The 26926-nt window shown below is 46.2% G+C and overlaps 1 protein-coding gene across 1 annotated transcript in view; it reads left to right on the top strand.

The window, feature by feature from the left end:
• The window catches only part of NOL4L (nucleolar protein 4 like), a 96773-nt gene that overhangs the window by 10132 nt on the left and 59715 nt on the right, over positions 1–26926 (top strand). The window contains exons 2-4 of the mRNA XM_039498362.1: positions 13149–13304; positions 17067–17178; positions 24881–24990. Of these exons, the coding sequence (XP_039354296.1) occupies positions 13149–13304; positions 17067–17178; positions 24881–24990 (378 nt within the window). The remainder of the gene's footprint in view (positions 1–13148; positions 13305–17066; positions 17179–24880; positions 24991–26926) is intronic.

The following is a 26926-nucleotide window of genomic DNA, read 5'->3' as shown; positions in this document are numbered from 1 at the left end:
AATAAGTCACACCTTAACTTTCTCTAAATAGACTCAAAAAGCTCAATTTATCACTATAAGGCAGGTTTTCTAATCCTTTACTCATTCTTGGGGCTCTTCTCTGAACCCTTTGCAGTTTATCAACATCCTTCTTGAATTGTGGGCACCAGAACTGGACCCAAAAATACAGCAGTGGTTGTACCAGTGCTAAATACAGAGGTGATATAACCTCTCTACTCCTACTTGAGATTCTTCCTTGTTTATGCATTCTAGGATTGCATTAGCTCTTTTGGCCACAGCATCACTCTGGTAGCTCATGCTCAGCTGGGTATCCATCACAACCCCAAATCTTTTTCAGAGTAACTGCTTCCCAGGGTAGAGTCCTCCCATCCTGTAAGTATGGCCTGTGTTCTTTATTCCCAGATATGTATATTCAAATTTAACCATATTAAAATGCATATTATTTGGTTGTGACCAGTTTGCCAAGCAGTCAAGATTGCTCTGAATCAGTGACCTGTCCTCTTCATTATTTATCACTCCCCCAATTTTTGGGTCATCTGCAAACTTTATCAGTGAGGATTTTATGTTTTCTTCTAGGTCATTGATAAAAATGTTGTTAAGCTTAGGGCCAAGAAACAATCCCTACAGGACCCCACTGGCCACACACCTATTCAGTGATGATTTCCCATTACAATTGCATTTTGAGACCTATCAGTCAGTGAGTTTTTAATCTGTTTGATGTGTGCCATGTTAATTTTATATCATTCTAGTTTTTTTAATCAAAATGTTGTGCAGTACCAAGTCAAATGCCTTCAAGAAGTCTAAGTCTATTATGTCGACACAATTTACCTTTATCTACCAAACTTGTAATCTCATCAAAAAAGATATCAAGTTAGTTTGATAGGATCTATTTTCCATAAGCCTGTGTTGATTTGCATTAATTACATAACCCTCCTTTAACTTGAAACACAAACTTGCCCACATTGATTAGGAATCTATCCCTGGAAAGTGCCATCAACTTCTGCAGAATCTAAGCTTTCATTCACACACAATATGACTTTTAAGTCCATCTCTTATGTTTGTGAAGCCTTCCAAACATGAACCTAGTGTAACAATACATGTTTTCTGAGTCAGCAGAGAGAGAGCTGCACCCCCAGCCCCTGGAGCAAGGGCAGCCCAAGTCTAACACCTCCCACAGACATCACCACCACCCCATCAGGGGACTGTGTGGGGCCAGCATAGATTAGTTTAGTGGGCAGCTGTGATTTCAGGCCTAAGCAGCTGGGGGTTGCTTGGTCAGCAAGTAGGTAACAAGGCTGAGGAGAAGCTTTAAGCCTTGTGCTAGTAGGTGCTGGCTAAAGGTTTCACAGTCTGGGTAATGCAAGCTGATGAAGTCTGCATTTCCCTAGGCGTACATCTTGCCATTCCCATGGAGACTCCAATAATGGTCCATGTATGTTGCATTACTGGGGAACTGTGGGCTGAGTTAAGGATGTTGTGTAGTCTTAGTTCACAGTTTCTTGACCTTGGTCAGTTTGTATTAGCTTTAGCATTGTTGGTAACTTATTTTACATAGAGTTTTGCTTGTCCTTGTCCCTGGACTGTTGAACTGCGGTAGCAGTGTTACCCCTCTGCTGTAGTTTCACTTTGACACCACAGTGCCATTACTGATGTGCAGTTCTTGTGTATTCAGGGCTCTTTAGCATCAGCTTTCTCCCTGAATGCAACAGAACTATCCCTCTGGCAGCAGCCTAGGTCATTCAAAAGCCCAAACTGACTGGCATTTGATTACCTCTGAAATAGTCCGCTCTACGATCTTCCGCTCACCTCTCCTAACTGAGGACACCAGCTCTGGTGCAGGAGAGCCAGATGCCCAGTTGTTTCTAGCCCCAAATATATAAAAACATGTTGATTTTGTGAGTGTGACACTTACCTCTCTGCCGTTAGGTGTGTCTGCAGCCTCAGTTTCCCTCCACCAATTCACAGTCTCCTCATGGAGGGGCAGTTTAGCCTTCCAGCTGTACCAAAAATCCGCCCCCTCTGAGAGCAAACAGGAATCCAAACAAACAAGGCCTTTTGCTGCAGCGGTTTCTGCCCACCACCTCCAGGTAGCAGAACAGAGGTAAAGGGCAGCCCAGTCCCTCTGCCTCAGGTTGCAGGCCCAGGGCCATGTGGAGCCACACAGCTATCTACTCTAGCCTCAGTATTCTGCTTCACCCCTCCCCCAGGCTACTTCCTATCCTGTTCATCTGCTTTCTCGGCTGCCTTTCAGCCAAGAACCCTAGCACAGACCTCAGGCCTGAACCCTGTAAAGCTTTCCCTACACCACGTTCCCTAAATCTCTCTCTCCAGCTCGGAGAAAAGGACTTGCCTTTAATTTCCTGTTTCCCCCTTCTCAGGGATCCTTGCTTTCAGCCTACAGACTGCAGCTCAGACTCAGGATCTGGGAGGAAAATAGGCCAAGCTCAGAGCTAAGGCCTGAATTTGCCTTAAAGGCCTTGCTTGCCCTGTGACAGATTAAAAACAGTGGATCTTTCCCAGTAGCTGGGATTTCACCTTTGTGCTCCCATAGAAGGAATATATCTATGCAACCTTGTATTCCAAAAACTGTAGCCACCTCTCCCTCACAAATAAGTATTTACCTTGGAAAAAAGTACTGTGTAAAACTCTAATTAGAGAAGCAATGTGGTGTAGTGCATTGAGGGACAGGGCTGGGACCTAGGAACTCTTGACTGCTCATCCTGCAGCTCTGTCACTGAATCACTGTGTGGCTTTGGGAAAGTTGCCTGTTCTCTCTGCCTCAGTTTCCCCCTGGGTATAATAATACTTGCCTTTCTTATCTGGCTGTAGTGAAGAGTAGTTGGTTGACACACCCAGTCTGTTCCCATTGAAGTCGGGGCGGGGGTCTAGCTGTAAGTGCGGGATCGGGGCTCAGTGTTTATATAGTGGTTTGAAAATACAGAGTGATATACAAGTGCTTATTAGGGCTGTGTGTGTGTGTGTGGGGGGGATACGATGAAAATTTTAGCAACAATTTTTTTCTGTTTTCCAACCTGCTCTAGAGATGATCAGAAAATATTCTTAGAAAAAATATTTTCAGGGGAAAAGAACATGTCATGAACATTTTTTCACATTTTTGATGATCTCTGATTATTGCTGTATGGCTGATACCACATGATCTTCTTTCTCCCTCTCTCTCACCTTAATGTTGGCCCGTATTCCTAAAGCACAACCGGTGTCCAGTGCGCTGTAAACTAGAAGGAAGAGTGAAGTTCTAGGGAGCTAGAACCGGTCATAGCAGCATCAGTAGAGGGAGCCTGCTGTGATTTAACATATCCCCTGCAAAAGCTGCTTTTATCCTACACCTAAATTCCCAAAGGAGTGAACTTCCTAAAGCCCCAGAGAAGTCTAAATATAGAAGTCAATCAAGGACCAACTTCCCATAAATACACTAGTACCAGGAACAGTTTCTTTGTCAAAAGTTCCAAGAGTTCATATTGAAACGGTATCCCTTTCATTATGAGAGAAGGGTGTGAAGAATTAATAATTGTCAAGCTGGGCTTGTTCACCCGTGCACTCTACTTTTCAGCTAGTCACATACCTCCCTAGTGTCAGGATGCAAATAACAGATTTGAGGGATCTGGGTTTGAAGTCAGTTGGAGCAGTTTGCATTCAAGGTGTAGAACACTGAGGGCACACTAGGCAGGCTCTGCTGAGTGAATTCTGCTGTCCAGATTTGACAGGACTGGATTCTTCACTATAAATTGCAGCTCCTTCTCTGGGTGGTAGCTTGGCTTGTAAATGTTTCTCAATAAATTCCCAATTCCAGGTGCTGACAGGCAGTTTTTCCCTAAAGGACAGTGATTGAAAAATAAAATAAAATAAAAGTTGTAGGGAATAAAAAAAAAAATCCAACTAAGAGAGAAGCAAAAATTCCTGAGATGAAGTGTATAACATCATGCGTAATAACTCCAAAACATGTGTTTGACAGAATCTCTTTACATGGGCCAGACAGAACCCCTGGGAGTTTGCAGTAAGGAGTGACAGACTGTTGACTGGTAGACACAGAGCACCTCCACGTGTGGGATGGGGGAGGGTAAGGAGTACGGAAACAGCATTTCTCACTATGGAATCAGGACTCAACTCAGGGATTTCAGGTCAATTCGGTAGCACTTAATTGGAAAATTATACAAATGTAACAACAAGACAGAAGGTCAGTGGCCTGTGACACCCCGCACTTGGCAGTACCCCACCCCACTATGAGACAGCAGGAACTCAAGCAGTTAGAATGACAGAGATGGCCCCCTCCCAATATGGGGCAAAGGGAGTGCTTAGAGTGAGAGGGACAGAGACAGGCTCTTTTGCAGTGTGTGGGGAAGACACAGAGACAAGGAGAGATGGAAACTAATGAATGTTGGTAGAGGGTCTGCTGTATGGACAGAAAATAAGAGTTCTGTCATTATCAGGCAGCATTTCATTGGCAGGAAGTGGCTTTTTATTGACAGGAAGTTGAATTCAGCTGGTATCAGCCCTTAGTCTGAAGGCCAGGAGAGCATTTATCTTTAGTCAAACAGAGCAGACAGGGAAGTACCAAGCCCCCCCCCCGGATAAGCCTCTTGTACATTAGGGCTAACATTGTCCCTCCCCAAAATTTGCTGCTTTTCCATGGAGAAGTAGAGCTGGGGGAGAGCTTCACTTCCAGGTCCTTAGGAAGAGCTGCCTGCTCCATTCTAACAGGCAGGGATTCTTCTTTCTGGCCTATGTGGGGTTCACAGCTTCAGGTCCCAGTTCTCCTTTTGTGCCTACACCAGAGAGATGCCAAGTATCCTCAACCCATTGACTTTAAAGGGAGCTGAGAGTACGTGGTACCTTGCAGGACTAGGTCCTTTGCTTGAAACTCAGATTAACTGGAGTCAGGGGTGCTGTTGGGCTGGATGCACTTGCCAATGGACAGTTAGTGGTCCACAACACAAAGCCCACCACTCACAATTTGGTCTCTTTCAGAGATGCTCTGAGACTGGATTCATTCAGCCTGGAGAAGGGAGTGTCTGGTTACTTCTGGAGAGGGTGGTAACTTGCACTGGGTCAGGGTAGAGGGCACTGGCATGGCAGCATAGAGGAGATCAGATGGCAGCTGGCTGCACTAGACACATCACATTGAGGAAAAACAACATGCTTTACTTTTCAATGCTGCTCCTTCCTCTAAAGTTTATGCTACACATATCTCTGATTACAGTGGTCATCACACAGTGGACCACTGATGGACCATCAGTGGTTGCAGAGTCCTTCGGTGATGACCCAAGTCATGATGGGGGATTAGAAGGGAACATAGGCACATGTGAGGATGTGGCCTGGTGAATGAAAAGAGTGGGTTTAATGAGCTATATTGATAGAAACACTGTCATAGGTGGGAGAGAGTGCTGGACAAGAGGATGAAGATTTAGAACCATAATGAGGAGTAGACCTGAGGTTTAATGGTCAGCGAGAGACAACAGATGTCTGTAGGGTAGAGGATTTGGATCTGAATTGAGAGGCATGTGAGAGATATGACAGGCAGCGAGCAGGGCAGCACCAGGCCTTTGTAGGATGGAGTGGGGTGTTTGGAGCTGCAGTAAAGGAGAGATGATAGAGGGGCAGGCAACAAACAGGAGAAGTCACATCCCGTATAAGGAGTGAGTGGGTGGCAGCGGGCTTGTGCATGATGGCGTGTGTGTCTAGGGAGGGAATAAAGGACAGGTGGGATAAATGTATGGTTGCGGCAGGTGTGCATGGGATGGGAGGGATTTTGAATGTGTAATAGGAGCTGGACACGAGGCAGGGCAAATGCTGCGGCAGCCACTCATTCTCATGCGGATGCATAGGGGCAAGGGGATCCCTCCCTGTCCCATGAAAAGGACCCCTGTGTCTTTAACACCCTCCTCCCTGCCCCCTCGCTGCCAGCCCCTAGTCGCTGAGCCTTTCCCCCTGCACTGACAGCTGGTATCTAATTACTGTGTGAGAATGAAAAGTCAGGCTGTCCCAGCTCGAGGGAGCGCGGATTAACGTCTCCTGCAGAATACACTTCCTCTGCTGGGTTACCATGGTTACCCTCATTACCTGCCTGACGAAGAGGCGCTGGTGGTTCCAACAGGGCTTTTAAACTCAGGCCTGGGGAGGCCGATGGGTGGGAGGCCAGGGCTGGGGGGTGAAGGGAGGGTCCTTTCCTTTCTGTGCAACCTTAGTGCTGAGAGGAGTCCGGGTCATACTCTGCTGCATGCAGCCAACTGAGCAGATGTCACCGAGGCAGCCTCTGTATTCTGTCAACAGTCATTAACACTCGCGAGGGAAGGCGCCCAGCCTGAGCTGGGCGGTTCAGGCACCAAGCCCTGGCAGCAGGCCACTCTGGCTGCCTGCAGAGGGAGGGCGGGGAGCATGGTGTGGTTATTAGAGAGGAACAAGGGCCGGGGTGGGATGGAGCCTGACTCAGATGCTCTGCTGCTATTATGTAGATCCCGAAGCCAGGTTGCCAGCACCACCCGGGGCGCAGGTCCTTGGCAGCAGGGTTCTAGCACCATGTCCCTAGCCAGTGTGGGCAGTGATTCTCCCCTCCCCCAGCCTGGGAACTGTGCTGCACCAGGCAGACTGCAGAGTTGGCTGCAGTTTGCATGGTGCACAGGGAAAATCCCTGCCCATAGGGGCGAGGACATGGGTCCCGTGAGGGGACAAGGGAGAGGAGGCGTGGGGCTCATGAGTGGAGAGAGGAGAGAGGCATGGCCACCTGAGAGGTAGAGAGGGCACAGGCCTCATGAGAGCAGGGAGAAGGAGAGGAGCACAGGTCCTGTACGACAGGAGAGAGGGCACTGGCTCCATAAGGGGGAGAGAAGGAGAAAGGGCCCGGGGCCCAAGAAAGGGAGGAGATGGCTTGGGTGCAAAGGCACAGGCTCCATGAAGAGGACAGGGAGAAAGAGTACACGGGCCCCGGGGGGAGAAGGGAACAGACATGGGCCCAGTGAGTGGAGAGAGAGGGAGAGGAGGCGTGGGCCTCGTGAGATGGCTGAGGAGACGGGCATGGCCCTGTGAGGGGGAAAGGGATATAGGTCTAGAAGAGAGGAGGGGGCACCAAAAGGGTTGCCACCTGTCCAGGTTTTCCAAAGATTGTTCTTTTTATGAGGTAGCTGTCCCAGGAAATCATTAAGGGTGCTCAGTGCGCGCTGCCAGCTGGCCAGTTTTGTGGCTCAGGATCATCCCGGCTGTCCTGTTTTTTTGTACCTCAGCGGCGGCAACCCTAAGCACTGGTCCCAGGAGTGGGAGAGCGCGGGCGAGAGGACATGGGCCTCAGGAGGGGCAAGAGGGGGAAGGCTTGGGGGCAAAGGCATGGGCGCTGCGAGGAGGACAGGGAGAAAGAGCACACAGGTCCCATGAGGGGGAAGATGGGCCCTGGGCACTAAGAGGGGGGAGAGAAGATATGGGTGCAAAGGCAGTTGGCCTTGTGTGGAGAGTGAGTTAGAAGAGAGCACAGGCCCCCCCATGAGGGGGTAGCAAGGGAATGGGGCCCCACAAAAGAGGGAAGTAGACCTGGTTATATGGTTATGGGCCCCATAAATGGGAAAGAGGACAAGGATGCAAGGTCACAGACTGTGTGTGAGGGAAGGTAAGTGTTGCCTACTTTCATGATTTTATTTTGAGTTTTGCAATATTTGGTGTTTTCTAAAGTTTCACACGATCGCAGCATTCCTGACAAAACTTATGAATTTCCCCTTATTCAAAATGGCTGCCACTTCCTGTTACTTTCAAGGGGTAGGGTTGCCAACCCTCCAGGATTGGCCTGGAGTCTCCAGGAATTAAGGATTATGTCATGTGAAAAAACCTCCAGGAATATGTCCAACCAAAATTGGCAACCCTATCAAGGGGGCTGAAGCCAAACTGCCCTCACGGCCCCTACCTTCCCTTGTGTTCAATGACACTGAAGCCAGACTGCCTTTAGGGGTAAGATGGCTGCTGAGCTTTAGTTAGGGGGCTGGAGTGGAAACTGTGAGGAGACAGAAGAATATAGGGAGTAGGAAAGAGGCTGAAGAGGTGCAGAGGGATGCAGAGGACCAGGGAGACTCAGGAGCATAGGAGAGACTGTGGGACTATAAGACGGGTGGTGGGATGCAGGAGGAGGCCAAAGATGTCTGCATGAGGCAGACGGGAGGTGGAGGAGGAAGACTGAAGGGGCAGGGTGCTGAGCAAGCGTGAGGAGACTGAGGGCTTGCAGGGGAATATGGGGGTAGGAGGAGACTAAGGGGAACAGAGGAATGTGGGGAATAGGAGGGAGGATGAGAAGACTGGAGATCAGGGAGGAACAGGAGGATCTTGAGGTCTGTGGAATGGGGGGGCAGAGTGAAAGTGTGAGAGGTAGGAGGCTGTAAAGGTGATGGAGGGGAAAATTGGGAGCAGGTGAATGTAGAAGTGGGCTGGAACCAGGAGACTTTGTGGGCAGAGGGAGGAAGAATGTAAGTGGAAGAGGAGAGTGGATGGTGCAGAGAGAGAGAGAGAGAGGATAGCGATGACAGTGGGGATGGAGAAGGGAATGGCAGTTCCCTACCCCAGGAGTTAGGAGTTGGCAAGTGGAGTTCCTGCTCCTTCCAAGCAGCTAGCAGCAAGGCCTGCATTTTTGAATGTGCCTTGCAGGCTGAATCTGTCCCTGTAATGTACACATGCACTTGGAGGGTGAGTGACTTTCCTCTAAAAGCTCAAAAACGAACCAACCAACCAGAAGGGAAATACGAACCCTCCTTCCCCTCCCGACTCCAATTTAATTATTTTTGGAAAAAATCCCTCATGATTTTTAAGTCAGTCTCATGAATTTATTGGGGCCTGGCTTATGGTTTTGAACACTTGTGGTGAGCAATTCTTGGGGGTGGAGGGAAGAGAGGAGGTGGCTGCAGGCCCAGTAAGGGGTGGTTTATTGAGGTGTTTGTAGGGCACACTTCCCCTCGAACCTGGTAAAAACATAAGAATGGCCGTACTGGGTCAGACCAAAGGTCCATCTAGCCCAGTATCCGGTCTTCCAACAGTGGCCAGTGCCAGGTGTCCCAAAGGGAATGAACAGAACAGGGAATCATCAAGTGATCCATCCCGTCGCCCCTTCCCAGCTTCTGGCAAACAGAGGCTAGGGACACCATCCCTGCCTATCCTGGCTCATAGCCATTGATGAACCTATCCTCCATAAATTTATCTAGTTCTTTTTTGAACCCTGTTATAATCTTGGCCTTCACAACATCCTCCGGCAGGGAGTTCCACAGGTTGACTGTGTGTTGTGTGACAAAAAACTTCCTTTTGTTTGTTTTAAACCTGCTGCCTATTAATTTCATTTGGTGGCCCCTAGTTCATGTGTTATGAGAAGGAGTAAATAACACTTCCTTATTTACTTTCTCCACACAGTCATGATTTTATAGACCTCTATCATATCGCCTCTTAGTCGTCTCTTTTCTAAGCTGAAAAGTCCCAGTCTTATTAATCTCTCCTCATATGGAAACCCTTCCATACCCCTAATCATTTCTATTGCCCTTCTATGAACCTTTTCCAATTCCAATACATCTTTTCTGAGATGGGGCAACAATATCTGCACACAGTATTCAAGGTGTGGTTGTACCATGGATTTATATAGAGGCAACATGATATTTTCTGTCTTATTATCTTTCCCTTTCTTAATGATTCCCAACATTCTGTTCGCTTTTTTGACTGCCGCTGCACATTGAGTGGATGTTTTCAGAGAACTATCCACAATTACTCCAAGATCTCTTTCTTGAGTGGTAGTCAGAATATGAGTTGGTTCTAAACCTCTTTAAATCCTAAAGGGATAAACCCAATCCAGCTAACTTCCTTTTGTATCCGGTGTCTTCAGTACAAACTGCATCCCACCATGCTTCACAGGGTTAAATAAACACAGAGGGGCATAGGAAAGGGAGAGAAGCCTGGAAGCAGAGCAGAGAGACTGAGGCCGAGAGCTTGCAGGGAGGCCATTCCAGAGGTCAAGAGCTGCAGAGCAGGTGACTCCCATACCCACAGTGGGAAGGGATGGTAGGAGGCTGGTGCTGGGTGAGTGGATAGGTATAACTAGATGCCCAGGCTCTGAGTTCTGCTAGTCCATGGAGCATTTTAAAAGGAAGGATGGCAGTTTTGAACTGGATCCTGGAATGAATATGGAGCCCCTGGCGGCGCAAGGATGAGGGTTTGAATAGTTGTTTAGGGCTGGCCCTGGGTGTGGCTGTTTTGCTTGTGGAGTTCATTACAAACCCCTTCAAATGGATTGCTTTCAGCGAAGGAGAGGGCTTTATCTGTCATGTCTGTGCTTTTCACATGGTGCAGTTTTCCTTTGTCCCGTTGCTGTAATTATCCCCATTTTGACCCTGCACTGAGGATTGCTGGTCTGCAAGCATCCTCAGTTTTGAACTATATCAGGAACGAAATGGTATTGGTCCATTACTAGATGGAAAGGGTAGAAATATCAATAATAATATAGAAAAGGCAGAAGTGTTCAATACATATTTCTGTTCTGTATCTGAGGAGAAAACAAATGATGTCATCATAGCATATAACAACATCCTTTCCATCCCACTAGTATCTGAGGAGGATGTTAAAGAGCAGCTACTGAAGTTTAAGACATTTTAAAATCAGCAGGTCCACAACTTGAATCCAAGAGTTTTAAAAGAGCTGGCTGAGGTGCTCACTGGACCGTTAATGTTGATTTTCAATAAGTCTTGGAACACTGGGGAAGTTTCAGAAGACTATAAGAAAGATGATATTGTGCCAGTATTTACAAAGGATAAACAGGATGACCTGGGGAATTATAGGCTTGTTAGCCTGCCATCAATCCTGGGCAAGATAATGGAGAGGCTGATCTAGGACTCAATTAATTATATTACCCTCCTTTTATTTTTTATTAATGCCAGTCAACTTGGGTTTATGGAAAATAGATCCTGTCAAACTAACTTGATATTTTTTGATGAGATTACAAGTTTGGTTTATAAAGGTAATAGTGTTGATATAATATGTGTGTCTCAGTGACTCTGAAAAAGATTTGGTGGTCGTCTTGAATAATCAGCTGAACATGAGCTCCCTGGGCATCACTGTGGCCAAAACGGCTAATGTGAGCTTTGGAGGCATAAACAGGGGACTCTAGTAGGAGTAGAGATATTTTACCTCTGTATTTGGCACTGGTATGACCACTGCTGGAATCTTGTGTGCAGTTTTGGTGTCCATAACGCAAGAAGAATGTTGATCAATGGGAGAGGGTTCAGAAAAGAGCCACAAAAATGATCAAAGGATTAGAAATCCTGCCTTTATAGTGATAGAGTCAAGGAGCTCAGTCTATTTAGTTTAACAAAGAGAAGGTTAAGGGGTAACTTATTACAGCCTTTGAGTACCTACCTGGGAGCAAATATTTAATAATGGGCTCTTCAATCTAACAGAGAGAATTATAACATGATCCAACAGTTGGGAGCTGAAGCTAGACAAATTCAGACTGAAAATAAGGTATACATTTTTAACAGAGTAATTAACCATTGAGATAATTTACTAAGAGTTGAAAGGATTCCCAATCTCTGCCAATTTTTAGATCAAGGTTGGATGTTTTTCTAAAAGATCTGCTCTAGGAATTATTTTGAGGAAGTGTTATGGCCTGTGTTTTACAGGAGGTCAGACTAGATCAGGGGTAATCTATTTTTTTGTAAAGGTCCAAATTTCTTGGTCTAGCTATAGTCCAGTTCCAGACTCCAGAGGAAATAATAATTCAAGAAATAATTATAATAATAAGTAAATTAAAAGATTTCAGGGTCCGTTCAAAAGTGCCTGGTGGTCTGTATTTAGTCCGCGGTCCGCCTATTGAGTGCCCCATGACTAGATGATCACTGTGGTCCATTCAGGCCCTGGAATCTACAAATCTGTATTGAATATAACCTTTATTAGAAGGCCATCTCCATTGAACAAGTGATTTTTGACAGTCCCTTGAGTGGTTGCTTAAGAATAGGGTTCATTTTTTGAATATAGTAAATGTGTACACAAGACTCAATAAAAAAAAATAGATGTGCAACTGTATGCATAATTTGCATGTGTAATTACTGTGACTGCACATGCAAAATGGGTATCCAAAAGATGAGTTGTGGGTCATTTACATACACAAGTGCCCAACTTGCATGTGCATTCACAATCTTTACATTTGCAAATTGGGCTTACAAATCCATGCTTAACCTTTTGGAAAACAGGCCCATAATAATACCTAAGTGCATGTGTATATATACACATACATATGCAATAATTCTGTTTTCTTAAGAAGCAGGCTGAATGTTCTCTCCAGGATTCTGACTCCTAGAATAACTACTCTTACTTTTACACTAGACTAGATATCCCTACCATCTCCCATCAATACGCCTGGTTCTGTTTGATGGAGTGATATTAGCAGCTGCTGGGTACTGAAGGATGCCGCTTCTTTTCTTGGCAAACCTTGCCAGTGTGAGTTGACACCATTCTTGCCAGTCAGATAAGAGGTACAGTGCTCACCATGTTTTCCACCCCTACCAGTCTCTCGTCACTGCCATGTGTCAGGATTACAGCCTCATGTTCTTCAGCACATCCTAACACACAAAGAGCAGTGATGGTGCTGCTAGTGCTCAGCTGCTGTGTGTGCGCGAGTGAGCTTGGAAAGGTCAGTGCAGGGTAGGAAGGTGATTCAGTTTTGTTCTTCAGGGACCTCATCCTGGCATCACAGTAAAAGCTAGCCCTGCTAATTGGTCTGAGTCTGTGGGGGTTGCATCTGTTTAGTATCCCCCAGCCCCAGAAGGGTGGGTACAGTGTGCAAGGCCAAAGACTTTCTTCTGCCTATTCCCAGCCTAGTGAGATTGCTCTAAATTATGAAAATTTAAATTGGTTAAAATTCCACTCCGGACTCTTCCCTTGTTTTTATTCTTGGTCCATTTTCACTGGCAGCTTTAGTAGCACAATAGCAGCAGCCGCAGCCACTGCCCTGGCTCTGGTAGGAACCTCCCTGGAGCACTATTTAATTTATCCCCCCTCATCCTGTGTGCTCAAGGCAGCTCAGGGTTGGAACATTGTGCCTGTCCCCCCTCTAACCACATTAGCCCGAGGCCCATCTCATCACCCCTGTCACCCATCACTGATACTAACTCAACTTGCCTGTGCTGTTGTAGGGGGCAGATGGACTGTCGGAGCCTGAGGGCATCTCTCTGAAACGCGTTGCTGTGGTGGAAGATTTCTTTGACATCATCTACTCGATGCATGTGGAGAGCTCAGCAGAGCCAGGCAAAGCACCCAAACATGCTGGCCAGAAGAAAACCTATCGAGCGGTGAGACTTCCTCCTGCATTTCTCAGACAGCAGGGGACACAGACGCCCAGGGGAAAGGCCTCCTGCATGAGACTGAGGAATGGGTCTGATGGGGGGGGGGGGAGTGGGCACAAGTGAAAGGCCTGTGTATGCGCACGCGTGTGTGGTGTGAATGAGTGGTATAATGGCACAGCAGCTGTGTTGAGGACACAGGAAAGGGCAGGGGGATAGTGGCACAAGCGTACAGTGGCAGGGAAGTGTACAGCTCAACAGTAACACACAAACGCAACTCTACACATAATCAGAAAATAAATCCTCAGAAGGCTTCAACCCTTACTGACCTTGGAGCATTACTCAGGTGAGGGGATGTTTACCCACCTCCTGTGTTTCCTGCTCTGTGCCATCTGCCTCTCTTCCCCCCTCAGTTGCAGAGAAGCATCGCTGAAGGAAAGGGCATAGCTAGAGCAGGAGATTGGGAGTCCGCTGTTCTTTTCCCAGCTCTGATTTGCTGAGTGGCCTTGGGTAAACCACGTCAACTCTGAGTCTCAGTTTCTTCATCTGCAAAACTGAGGCCATGCCAGGCACCCGAGAGTGGGACATTTTGTAAAGTGCTGCCTAGAGTGCAGAGCGCCACATTTCTGTCTATGCAGCCTGAAGCCCAGGAGCTTAGACCAGGAATGAATTTGTCCAGAAGTATGTTTAGCAAAGGTTAATATTTCTCCTTCCTCTCCATATTCTTTCAACACATGTGTGTCCTGATTCTTTTATATGGGGCACTGAATTCACTCTCCAAGTTCCTGCTGCTGTGTTGAATCCTGGAGGCCTGAGGACCTGGCCACTTGGAAAATTCCTTCTTTGTTAGGACTGGCCATGCAGCAGCAGCTGGTTCTCTGCTGTATGCACCCTTCAGGCTCATGCTTGGGACTCGACTAGGCTGCACATGCTGCCCTGGTCCCTGCAGCGAGCCTGCCTTCTGCTTGGGATCATGCAGGGCTCTGCATGCTACTTGAGTTCCCACAGGGATACAGGCTGCTGAGTATGCTCCTGTCCCTGCTCCAGACTGCAGGCTCCATGGGGTTCTGCACATGCCTTGAGCACCTGTGATGGAGCCCAGTCCCCCTGTGTACTGCTGGAGCCCCTGCTGAGGAGCAGAGCGCGCTGTGGGCCTGCAGCGTTATTGTGTACAGTGATGCTCTCTGGCTGGAGGCAGATGACCTCTCCTTCATTAAGGAGGGCAACTCCACCAGCATGACCATAATTCAGAAACTTTCCGCTCATTTCCACAGCAGACCGCTCTGACCCTCCCCTAATTCCTTCAATTCAGCTCTCTGGAGTACTAATCTGTGCACTGCACAGCCTCAGGGGACCAGGCTGAATCCGTCTGTTTTCCCAGGCCTGCTAACAGCAGTCAGATAGCTCCATGCTCCACCCCTCAGATTCCCTCCTGAGCTGAGATCATCACATTAACAGTGTGTATCCCCTTCTGACCTGGCAGGACTCGACTGTCTGTCCTCCCTTGTGCCCCATCACGCTTCCCTAGAATTCATTTGCTGCCAGGTTTGGAGTGTGAAATACTTTGTATTAAATACAGCTTCAGATCCTGGTGGCTTAATGCACAAAGGGTTTCTGTCTGGATGGGCAACTCCAGAAGATTCAGTGTGTCCCCTGCTATTTCTCTCTCTCCACCATCTCTAATCAGAGAGTCACTGAAGAGTTTGCCCTTGTCCATGACCTCCAGAGAGAGGCAATCAGAAAGGGAATTTGGATGGGAGATAACTCATCAAGGAAGCTGCCTGCTCTGCAGAGCATCAAATCAGCTGAGAAATAACAATTGTATCACTAAAATTAGCTGAAATTTGCAGCAGACACCATGGGGCTGCTGGAGTGAATGACAGGTGGGAACTGGTCATAGTCCTACAGGCATGGCTAAGGGGCAGTTCACAGTACACTTCAGATACTCATGTTTTCCAGCAGCATTCTTCATGTGCCTGAATTTTAGTCCTTTTGTGGAGAGTTCCTGATGACTGAATGTCTGACAGACACCTTGAAAAGCAAAGATACTTATTCAGCCATAAAAGACGTGGAGCGAGATTGGTCTTTGTCTCGAGAGATTGAAAGAAAATCCCATGAGATCCAGGCTCTGCATCCCCAGTTTGGGACAAGATCCCTCTGAACTTTCCATCCATTTGCTATTAGCATGCATGTAAAACTGGGGTTATGCTGCCACTTAGTGGAGATAAACGTCTCTCTTCCCCATGATAACTTTAGCTTGCAGAAATCCGTTTTAACCATTATCAACCAAAATACTGCCCTCTTTGCTCTAAAAGACTTTTTTCTCTTTTTCAACATGTTCACACTTCATCCTTCTCACCTTACCTAAGGGATATAAAGTGCTTGGATTTTTTAAGTTGTTTGGAGTGTTATTGGAGCCATGTTGGTCCCAGAATATTAGAGAGACAAAGTGAGGGAGATAATATATTTTATTTAACCAACTTCCGTTGGTGGAAGAGACACTCTTTCGAGCTTACACAGAGCTCTTCAGGTCAGACCTTGTCTTTCACCAACAGAAGTTGGTCCAGTAAAAGATATCACCTCGTCCACCTTGTCTCTCTGGCGTGTTTCCCATTTTCCTTAGCAAAACAAAATGGAAGGAGTGCTTCCATTGAATAGAGCATGAGACTAGGAGTCAGGACTTCCTGGGTTCTCTTCCTGAATCCTCTATTCCCTTGCAAGGATACGTCACTCAGTGAAGGTCATTAACCCTTGGAAGAAACTCCCCCGGGAGGTGGTGGATTCTCCATCTCTTGCTATCTTCACATCAAGATTGGATGCCTTTATGGAAAAGATGCTCTAGCCAAACAGAAGTTATTGGGCTCAATACAGGGGTACCTTGGTGAAACTCTTTGGCCTGCGTTATCCAGAAGGTCAGACGATAATCTAATGGTACCTTCTGGCCTTAAAATCTACTAATCAAAATTTTGAAACATAGTGTCTTGATTTTCAGAGGTGCTGAGCCGCCTGTTGCAGCTCAGAATAGGGAGTGCCCAGCTTCACAATCAGGCTGCATATTTGGGTGCCTAAATATGCATATAGGTGCTTAACTTCAGGCACCAAAGTTTTGAAAATTTGGCCTTAGCTTTTCTGTACCCTTGTTTCCCTATCTGTAAAACAGGGGTAACTCATACCTACCTCAGAGGTATTGAGAAATTTAATTTATTAATATTTCTAAATGTTTTCCGTTCCCTCAATAAAGTGTGTCATAGAAATACAAAGTGTTATTAACAATAACTGATTTTCAGTGTGGAAAAGACAGAACTTCCCCTAAAAAGAGTTATGGATTCTTCCAATTACTGGTATAATGGTAATTAATAATGCAAACAGAACAAGAACCTCAGAGACCTCATTCTCACTGAGTTTAAGAACTTACAGCTACACTGTTCTCAGCCTTTCCTGCTAGGAGTAATTATAGGAGATGAGGTAGGAGTGCTGGCTGTATGGGACGTCCAGAGGTCTGTTCTTGTCATTTGAGGTCACTGTTGGCCTTATCCTGTGATATTCAGAGCACCTCCTGAGAGGTGCCGTGCTCCGCCAGTAATTGTTAGGGTGATAAGGACACACTGTGCACTTCACAGGATAGGGCCCTAAAGGAGTGTCTCACTCTGTTCTTTCCTATGCTGAGCAAGGTGAAGTGGGACAAGACCTGTGATCACTCATGTCCTTTGGTTCTGTGTGTTAAGCAGTCTCTCTTATCTAGGATACACAGACATCTCATTGTTTTCCCAGATTGCAGAGACCTACGCTTTCCTTCCAAGAGAAGCTGTGACCAGGTTCCTGATGAGTTGCACTGAGTGCCAGAAGAGGATGCATTTTAACTCCAATGGACTGGAGCCCAAAGGTAAATGCAAATGAGTTCTGCCAGCATAGGTGACTCTAGGCCAGGGGTTCTCAAACTTCATTGCACTACGACCCAGAGGCGCCAACTTTCCCCAGCACTGGTGGGTGCTTGCACACCCCTGGCCCTGCCCCAACTCCACCCTTTTCCCACCCTTACCCCACCCCCATTCCAACCCTTTCCCCAAAGTCCCTGCCCCTATTGGACCCCTTCCCCAAGTGTACTGCGTTCCCCCTCCCTCCCAACACTTGCTGTGCGAAACAGCGGGGGGGGGGGGGAAGCAGGCATGCGGCATGCTCAGGGGAGGAGGCGGAGGTGAGCTGCAGAGCACCAATTTTTTCCCCACGGGTGCTGCAGCCCCAGAGCACTCACAGAGTCGGCGCCTATGCTGTGACCCCATTCTGACAACAAAAATTACTACACAACTCCAGGAAGGGGGACTGAAGCCAGAACCCTGATGCCCCGTGGTGGGGGGCAAAGCCAAAGTCTTCAGGCTTCAGCTTTGGCCCCTGGTGGCGGGGCTTGGGCTTAGGCTTTGACCACCGGCCCCAGCAAATCTAACGTCAGCCCTGACAACCGTATTAAAAAGGGGTTGCGACCCACTTTGGGATCCCGGCCCACAGTTTGAGAACCGCTACTCTAGGCATTTCACATTGAAATGCAGTCAGGACGCTGTGTGGTTAGCAATGGCATTTCTTTTCCAAAAGAATTTCATTACCTATATTATTAATACATTAATATATTAAAACTGAAAGAATTGTGCAAAAATAATTTACTGTTCACTTTATATGTGGTTTGGTTTGGTTTTTTGCCTTTTCTCAAATTGGACAAGGACAACAGACTGATCAGTTTCATTTTTTTTTCTGGTCAGTTTCACTTTCTGATTCTCCTGCACTAGCACCATGCCCTAATGTTTGGGTCAGAAACACTGCAGATATTTCTGTTGGTTTTAGATTTTGCAAAGGCCTTCTCCTCCCCCCCTCACAACTTATATTTCTGAACAAGTTTTATCTTAAATTTCTCCTTTAAACTATTAGTTACATAATGAAAGATAATGAAAAGTTTGAATAACTGAAGTTTCTGATAATGAAGTAATTTGCAGTACTTAATAGACATGCAGGCTGTGACCCTATTTTGGATAACAGAGTGTTTGGATAATCAAGATTATGCTACGTCAATGTATACAACAAATTATCACCACAACTCCAGTATTTAGTTTCATTATCCTTCCTTTGTCAGCCTATCACTTCTTGGAGTTTAAAGACAAAAGCAATGCTTAACACTGGGCAAAATTCTCTGCTGATGTAAAAGGGAAAAATGCCACTGAAGTCAGTGTTTAAAATTTTTGTTATGGTGAGTTGTAAACTTTTATTTTGTGTTACCAAGTACAAAACATAAAACTGTCTCAGGGAGGTTTTCTTGAACAAAAATAATTAAAAACACAACCCATAATACAGAGAATTAAAACATTTTAAAAATGTTAAGGCAAATGTGATGCATTTGGCAACTCTCATTCAGCAGAGAAGCAAAATAAAATGAAAAAAGTGCCCTGCACCAGGAAATTTCTCCTATTAAATACCAACTCCCACCAGTTAACTCCTGTGAGCAGACTTAAGGACAGCCTTAGAGATTCCAATTAAATGGATTGTGTGCGCCATTTATTCACAGCTAGTTATTGAAAGGCATTGCAGTGAGTATATTTTTTAGAAATTGTCCCAAATAAGCATGTGACATTTATTAGCCTATGCTTCATTACTGCAGCATATTCCCATGTTGCTGATTAAAGACTCAGGCCTGGATGCACAATGGTTCTTAGGTGCCTAGAAAAATCACAGGAACACACTGTGATTCACAAAGCCTCAGTTAGGCACCTAGGCTCCCTGTACAATGAATGGGGAGAGAGATGCTTTTGACTGTCATTCACAAAAGCCAGTACTCTGGTCAGGAAGCCGCCTAAGCTAGACAAGGGGAGATGCCAACCTAGTGGTAGCAGCAAAGAATCTGCTAGTGGTGTGCACTAAACACCACCCCTCTCTCAGAGAAAGGCACCTAAGTCTTGACTTCAGGGAGGCACTTATCTCTGCTAGCAATTGTCAACTGGAAATCCACTTTGGAGTTAGGTGCTTTTGCTAGAGGTCAGGGTTTGGGGGGAGGGAGGAGATCCCTCATCACTTTTCAGCTAGTGGTAGGGTATTCATCTAGGATGCAGAAGACCCCCAGTTCAAATTTCCTCTCCACTCTCAGGAGAGTGCTCTGACCACTGGGCTATAGGATAGTCTGATAAGGGGTTCCCTAGACCCAATTCACAGCACTTGAATAACATCTAGCACCAGCAGAGCTATCTGTCCCACCACTGAGATAGGCCATGACCCTGTTCTTCCAGGCCCTTAATGGAATGGGACTGGGCTATTTCAGCGACTGCCTTATTGTCCCGGATCTCCTGAAATAGCTGTGTTTCCCAGAGACACTGCAGCTGCACAGGCTGATTCTGGCCAGACAGCACTGGGTGCTACACATTCTCAGTAACTGAACCCCGGCTATGGAACTCGTGGTCAGAAGAGACTACGCTGAGCCAAAACCTGACTGTCTTGATCAAAGTGTAACAGACACCTTTTCAATAAAGCCTTCCCTCAAAATCAATGCTCTTCGAAAATAAACCAAGCAGACCAAAAAAAAAAAAAAAAGAATCTTTCACACTGCTCCTCAGCCAGGAGGCGCAGAAAGAGACAAATGCCTTTCTGTTCTGAGCTTTTCTCCACTTTAATTTTGTGCAGGGCACAGAGCCTGCCTAGAAACCTATGAAAGATAGATGGATTAGATTAACTCTTATCAAGAATATTGCCTAATTCCACTGATATTTATTTAGGTGGGACTTTATCTGGAGTAGATCACATTGGCATTTGGTGAAAGATTACACACCCACATCTAAAATGTAACTCACAGTAGGGTGAAAAAAATCTGAACCCTCCCTTCCAGTTCTCACCTCCATCATTTGTCAAACAAATCTCACCTCACTGCATTCCCGATCAGAAAAATCCCTGACTAAGTAAATGGGTCTTGTGCTGAACTCTGCAGGGCACCAATGTGATGCATGAAAACAAATTGTCTTGCTTATAGGAAACTTGGAACAACACTGGGCCTCATCATAATCTCAGTGATGCTGGTTAAATAAGTAACTCCACTAGAGCTATGTAGATGTGGAATTAGGATCAGGCCAGCTCTCGTCTAAACAATTGTGCCTGTGTTATATATAGTTTCCGGACATGGGGGGAGTTGTAATATTTTTATAAAGAGAAAAACACACTGACAGTATTTTACAATAATGGCATAAAACAGTGCAGCAGCACCCTGGTAGGATTCAGTATGCAAGACTATAAAATGTGGAGTCCCCCCCAGGGCTTTTTAAAATAAGGTTTTCCTATCTTTTATTACTAGATACATTGGCTTGGGGAAAAAAATCTTTGTTTTTATAGGGCCAGATTCTTATCTCAGTCACAGTGAAGTAAATGCACAGTAAAGGTGTTGAAGTTAATGGGATGATTCCAGGTTCACACCACTGTAACTGAAGGCAGAATCTGACTGCCAGAGTTCATCGGCTCCTGCTGCTTATTCACCATTTGATGACATCATCCCCCATTTGTGGAACTGCATTAATTACTTCAGCACCCAATTGTGATGTGAAAGATGGAAGCCTGGTGGGAAGTAGGGAACAAGCTAGTAGAAGTAGTGTTTGCCACCAGGCTGTGCAGGGGCAGAGAGCCTCTGAGAAGCCACTACTGACCCTCAAAGCAGGGATCCTGATCAGCTGATGTCAATTTGCTCACCTTAAACCCTGAATAGCAAGAATCTTTGGAAAGAGGCTACTGTTAATCTCTTCTCCCACTCAGATTGCATAGGTTCTTGGATAAAAAGCCACTGCGGACACACCCTCCTCCTTCCCCAACTCACACTACTGAGATATTCTGGGGCTATCACTTTGTGCTCCTCAAACTGCCACCCCGCCCGGTCAGACAGCAGAGGTCTTCAAGGTCCAGCTGCTTTCAGGCTGCTTCCTCTTGCCAGCAGCAGAGATCTTTGGAGGGCAGAGTGTTTGTCATTAGCAGCTCACTTCCTCTGTATACATTAGCAGAACAGTTAGGGCAGAGAGATCCCTAGAATACCAATAAACCTACTGCATGTACAGTCCTTGGGGAACCCCAGAAACCAGCCCTCTGAGAACAAAGAGCAGATTAATCCTTGACCGTTGCTGACATGCTATAAGCACACTATGCTCACTCCTTATTAATGATAGGCTATATTCATTTATCTGAATTTCTAAAGTAACTGAGTTTCAGAGTGGTACCAGTGTTAGTCTGTATCAGCAAAAACAATGGAGGAGTCCTTGTGGCACCTTAGAGACTAACACATTTATTTGGGTATAAGCTTTCATGGGCTAAAACCCACTTCATCGGATGCATGGAGCGGAACATACAGTAGGCAGGTATAAATATACAGCACATGAAAAGATGGGAGTTGCCTTACCAAATGTGTGGGGGGGCGGGGGGGAGAGACAATGCTAACGAGGCCAATTCAATCAGGGTGGATGTGGCCCATTCCCAACAGTTGAGGTTCAGCTAGTTTTGATTCCAGTGAAACCAAGGCAAAAAGAGTGTCATAATGACAGAAACACCCCAATATTTGTATGGTGACTTTTCACAGAAAGTTAGAAGCTATTTTTTGTTTTCATATAGAGATATGATAGAAGACCAAAGCAAAGCAACATACTGACCCCCCCCCCCCATATAGTAGTAGTGCTATGGAAGGTATAATCATAGACACTAGAGGATGAAAAGACCCTTAATGCCACTTAGTCTTTCCCCCTTACAATGCAGGAAGGCTTTGTCCAGACTAGTTTCCAAGGTCCCAGGGTGATGGAACTTGCACCACATCTCCTGGGGAGTAATAGACCTTTCTGTCCCCTCCTGATAGCCTCCATTTTCTGTTAGTAAGAATTTCATCCCATTGCTCTTACTCATGCCATCATAGCTGGGATTCTTCCAAAGCACAGGGAGTCCCCACCCTCTGGACACTACACAGCCCAGCTCCTTATGCATCGCCATGTAGGCTGGGATATGAGCAGGGGTGGAAGACAAGCCCAGGTATGTTCAGATCCACTAACCATTGATCCCTGCAGAGCAGAAATGCAAGAGCAGCAAAGGCTACTTCAGCCTGAGGGTTTCAGCAGTGGATATGAAGCATCCTAGAGGGAGAGATTTTTCTCTTTTCATCTCACACAGACCTACCCTCCCTCATGCTTGGGGCAGTGGGAAAAGAGGTCTGGCCCAAATATGACAGCACTCTTTTTGTCACAGGGTGCTCTACTCACTGTTGGGTGGCACCCCCTTCTGGCAGTTCTGGGATTAGCTCCACCCGGTTCAGTGCCCCCTTCCTGGTCTTCCACCCTTGCAGCTCTCCTCTCGCTCACGAAGTTGCAATACTCTGAGTCACACCATGATTTCCCCTTCCTGGGGAGTCTTTCAGAGTCCTTCTGCACCAGCAGCATGAGGCAGTCCTCATTCTCACTGCCCTGTGTCATGCCCACAGTGACTCCAGCAGTCTTCCTATTCACTGCCCCCAGCAATAGCACTCTGCAGTGGATGGTAGGAGAACCCAGGCCCACCCTCTGCTCTGGGTTCCAGTCCAGGGCCCTATAGCAAGCAGTTGGTCAGGGACTTCACCAGCCTTATTGCTCTTGCCCCTGAATGACTTCCTACCATGCTCCTTGAAGCTTCTTTTTCCATCAGCCTTCCTAGTCAGACCCCTCTCCCTTAGGCCTACTAAGTAAACCCTTCCTAGCTCCCCTGCCTCAGGGAGAGAGACTGCAGGCTTCCTCACTGCTGCCTCACACTGTTGCCAGCCTCATGGCTTTATAGACACCCCCGTTCCATCACAGGTGAGCTTCCTTCTAATTAGCGGCCTTAATTGGCTGATTGGGCCTACCTGGCCTCATTCAACGGCGTGGGGACTGTACCCCATCACACCAGCTCCATAGCTGCTGCAAACCTATAATGCATGCTTCACTCACTCTATGCACGAGTCCGCTTTTCTTAAAACTGGATTTAAAACACGGGACTGCTCTTGGGAAGACAAAAACCACTAGCCATAGGGTCCACCAAGATTCTATGGCCACACACACAGATACAAGTGCAGTGTTTCCTTCTTCCCTGAAGAAGTCACTGCTCTTTTCCACCCGTCCTCTGAGATACTGTCTTTTCTTCTACAATCAGGTCTTGCCATGACATTGAGAGGCTACAAGCTCAGCCTTGCTGGGTGCTCGTTCTAAATGTCTTTTGCCAGGTCCAGCTCATGCTCTGGAGCAAGTGACAGCTTCTAAGTTCGCTCACCAAGTGCTAGGAGACAGTATTTTGCAGGAACTCCAGTCAGGTGCCTAATCATATTACCACATAGACCCCACTGTGGTCATAGTTTTCACTGTTTCATTAATGCTGCTTGAGACTACCTGAGCTGAGCACAGCTTTTATGCCGCTGATTTATTTATTTGAACCTTATGATGCTCTGAATCGGTTTTAGTTCCATTTGGCAAAGACATGATATGTGTCCCTGGGAGCTTTCTCCCCTTTCCTGCGACCAGTTCGTAGGCGCCCTTCTGCACTGGGTTCTTAGCAGTTTTTGTTTCACTAGTTAACATTATCCCACGTAGGATAGTGGGTTATTTTGTGTGCTTGTGACATGCAGGCAAGGAAGTGTTAATTAATCTATTGGCCAAAGCCAGGGAAAGAGAAGGGCAACATCCAGCCATACAAAAGAAAGAAAATGAAGATACAGTATTTTATAAAAAATGGACTTTGGGACAGTGGCTGCTCCACTATGGCCCACTGGCTGCTCTCGGATCAGGTGGCTGCTGAAGTTTTGTCGATTTCTCACATTTGGGGCTAGTTCCCTAGAGGAGGAGGAGCGGGGGCGGGACCTGGGACTGAGCAGGGGGTCAAGCACCCCTGGGAACTCAGGAAGTCGGTGCCTATGGCCTAGCAGACAAGGGAGAGATGACATAAGGTCTAGAAAATAATGAAGAGTTTGCTTTACAGTGGACTCTGGCTGGAAATACAGTTTGGTTGACTAGTCTGAATCTGTCTTCCTGGTGATCACTGAGTCTTCATGTGGATGTATAGAAAGCTGTCAATAGGGACAGGTTAAGAAAATAAATAAATAAAAAGGTTATTTTAATTATCTCCCTGAAACACAATCTCCATCACAAGAGGGAGGTACTTCCAAAACTGTCTTAACATTCACCCCAAAATGAAAGAGTCCCCATCACAATGGGTGCAGCTTCGCAGCACTACAACTGGCTGGAAAAATCTGGTTGTTTGTGAAACTCTCTCTGTGTTCCTTTTGGTCAGAGATGGTTTTGAGCCTTCTGGCAGGGTTAGATGTTTCATTCTGCGTTTAGTGTTTAGTCACCCAAACTAAAAATGTTCCATTATGTGTAACCGTTTCCACATAGGATGGTTCCTTTGCAATGAAAGGGAATTCCCGGCAGGGTGGGCCTTTATGCAGCATGTAGCACAGTGGGCCCAAATACTGAATGGGAGCTTTGGAGGGTTACTGCAATTCAGATATTAAATAATGCTGATGGTAGTACAGCGTCAGGTCTGTTCTGCCAGGATCTCACGTCTAAAAGGAGCTTTCCTTTTGTTTTTTACTTCAGAAAATGAGCCACCCTCCTCTTTGGTCTCTGGAATCATTGACTACAACATGCCTCTCACCTCCACCTATCTGAAGCAGATGAAGCTGCGGGTCATGAATTCACAGGAGCAGGTGAGTTGCTCTCTTCCTGACTAACAGAGTCTGTCTTATTCCAAGAGGTGCTGAGCGGCACCAGAGCAGATTTCTGTCCAGACTGAAAGAGTAGAGTGAATGGCTGATGCCTGGCATCTCAAAGTAGTGATGGCCAGATTTTCACAGGAACAGTTTTGAACATGTCTAGCTTGTGTGCACGTGCAGGTTGGGAATTGCACAATTGCAGAGAGTGTTGCTGTGTGTGGGTTGCGTGCACACAACATTTTCTTTTTGAAAGTCTGTCTCTAAAAATCCATGCAGGGTTTTTGCCGAAAGGGAACGGAGGAGACGAACAGAAATGTATTCAGTGCAGTTATTGTTCATTACTATCTTCATGTTCTTTAGACATATGGTGGTTTTAAGTGAAATTAATATAAAAATATCCATGACGAAGAGGAATGTATTTCTCTGCCACCTTCCAAACTGCTTAAGGGCTTTAGCAGATCGGGACTGATCCCTAGGCTTTGCTTCTGTTGCTCAGGTGTTCTCTTTTCTTGAGGAGTTCGGCGTCTTCCTGGAGAATCAGCTCCAGTCACTTCCTTCTTGTCTCCATCTGGGAAGAGGCTCAGCTGTTTGGTGACAATATTATGCCTCTGGATTTTGATTTGGGAATGGAGGGGGTAGACTGCCACATGATTATACCCAGGCCATGGAATTTTCCAATGTTCTGCAGCTGCAGAATTTGCCAGGGGATCTTCAATGCACCATGGAAACAGACTATAAAAAGAATACACTTTCCTGACTCCCCACAAAGTTGCATTGCTGGCACTTCAGAAACCAAGTGTCAGATTTTCTTCCCACCAATTGGAGTCTGATCCCCTTATGCTTTTCTCCCTAGCTTCCCATTGCCACCAGGAGCTGAGGAGTTGTGTGTGTGTGTGTGTTGTAGCAAGCAGGAGGCACTGGTCAAGTGTTAACCTGAATGGTAAAGTTGAAGTACATGGATGGTTGTTATCTGATGGCAGCCTAGAGAGAACTCAGTGCAGGGGTGTAAAGTGCCAGATTGCAGTTATTTGCAGGGACTGAGGAAATAGATGTTGAATCTTTTCATTGGGTCAGTGGAAAAAACACCTTACCGTGGGGTTAAATTACATGTTGGAGAGTGCAGTTCAGCATAGCTTTTTACTTGCATATGCTGGATGCCCGAGTTTAACAGTCTCTGTCCAGTGGGTAATATTAGAGTTTAGAACTGTGAAAAGCTGGGGATCTAATGATTTTGCAATCAGTTGTGGAGTCTGATGCTGTAGAATTATGGACAGTTCTACATCTTCACCAACCTAGAATCTCCTTCCTCAGAAACTGGCTCTGAACATCATGAGAAAATTGGATTCTAACCTGGATCAGTTCAAGGGGCTTGGATGGCTCAGGGGATCAGTAGCAAAACAAAGAATCTGATCACGGTTCTATATCCATCCTTGGATGAGGTGACCAAAAATTGTTAACACTTGCTGACTGTTCAGTGGCTTATGTGAAATGAGTTGGTGGGTCTCAATCCACAAAAACTCCCACCATAGTTGATGTTTTTTACTGCAAGGCTATGGACCATATGGGTCATGGAGACTGAACTCCTATCTCAACGCAGGAAGAGGTCCTTTCACATCAGGGGTGAGGCATATTAGCAGGGTTGTGTGGGAGGTTTGCCTAATCACTGCTTGTGCTTTACCTGTTCTATGAAAGAGATGACTTCATTCTCCTGGTCTCTAAAACTCAATTAACTAAAAATATGTGATGAATCTTAACCAAAATCCCAGATCCAAGTCATAAATATGGATCTGAATTTCCATATTGAATTTACCTCTACAATGAGCCAAACCCAAATACCTTGGAAATCAGTAGAATTTGATGTAGGACCTGAGTTTTGAACTCTGGAATTCAGGAATGTTTGTGTCTGGAATTTTTTCTCAATAAATTACAG

The sequence above is a fragment of the Mauremys reevesii genome, linkage group 13 (genome assembly GCF_016161935.1).
Source record: "Mauremys reevesii isolate NIE-2019 linkage group 13, ASM1616193v1, whole genome shotgun sequence".
NCBI classification, from domain to species: domain Eukaryota; kingdom Metazoa; phylum Chordata; order Testudines; family Geoemydidae; genus Mauremys; species Mauremys reevesii.
The sequence above is the reverse complement of the archived record's forward strand: the minus strand, read 5'-3'. Positions and strand labels throughout refer to the sequence as shown.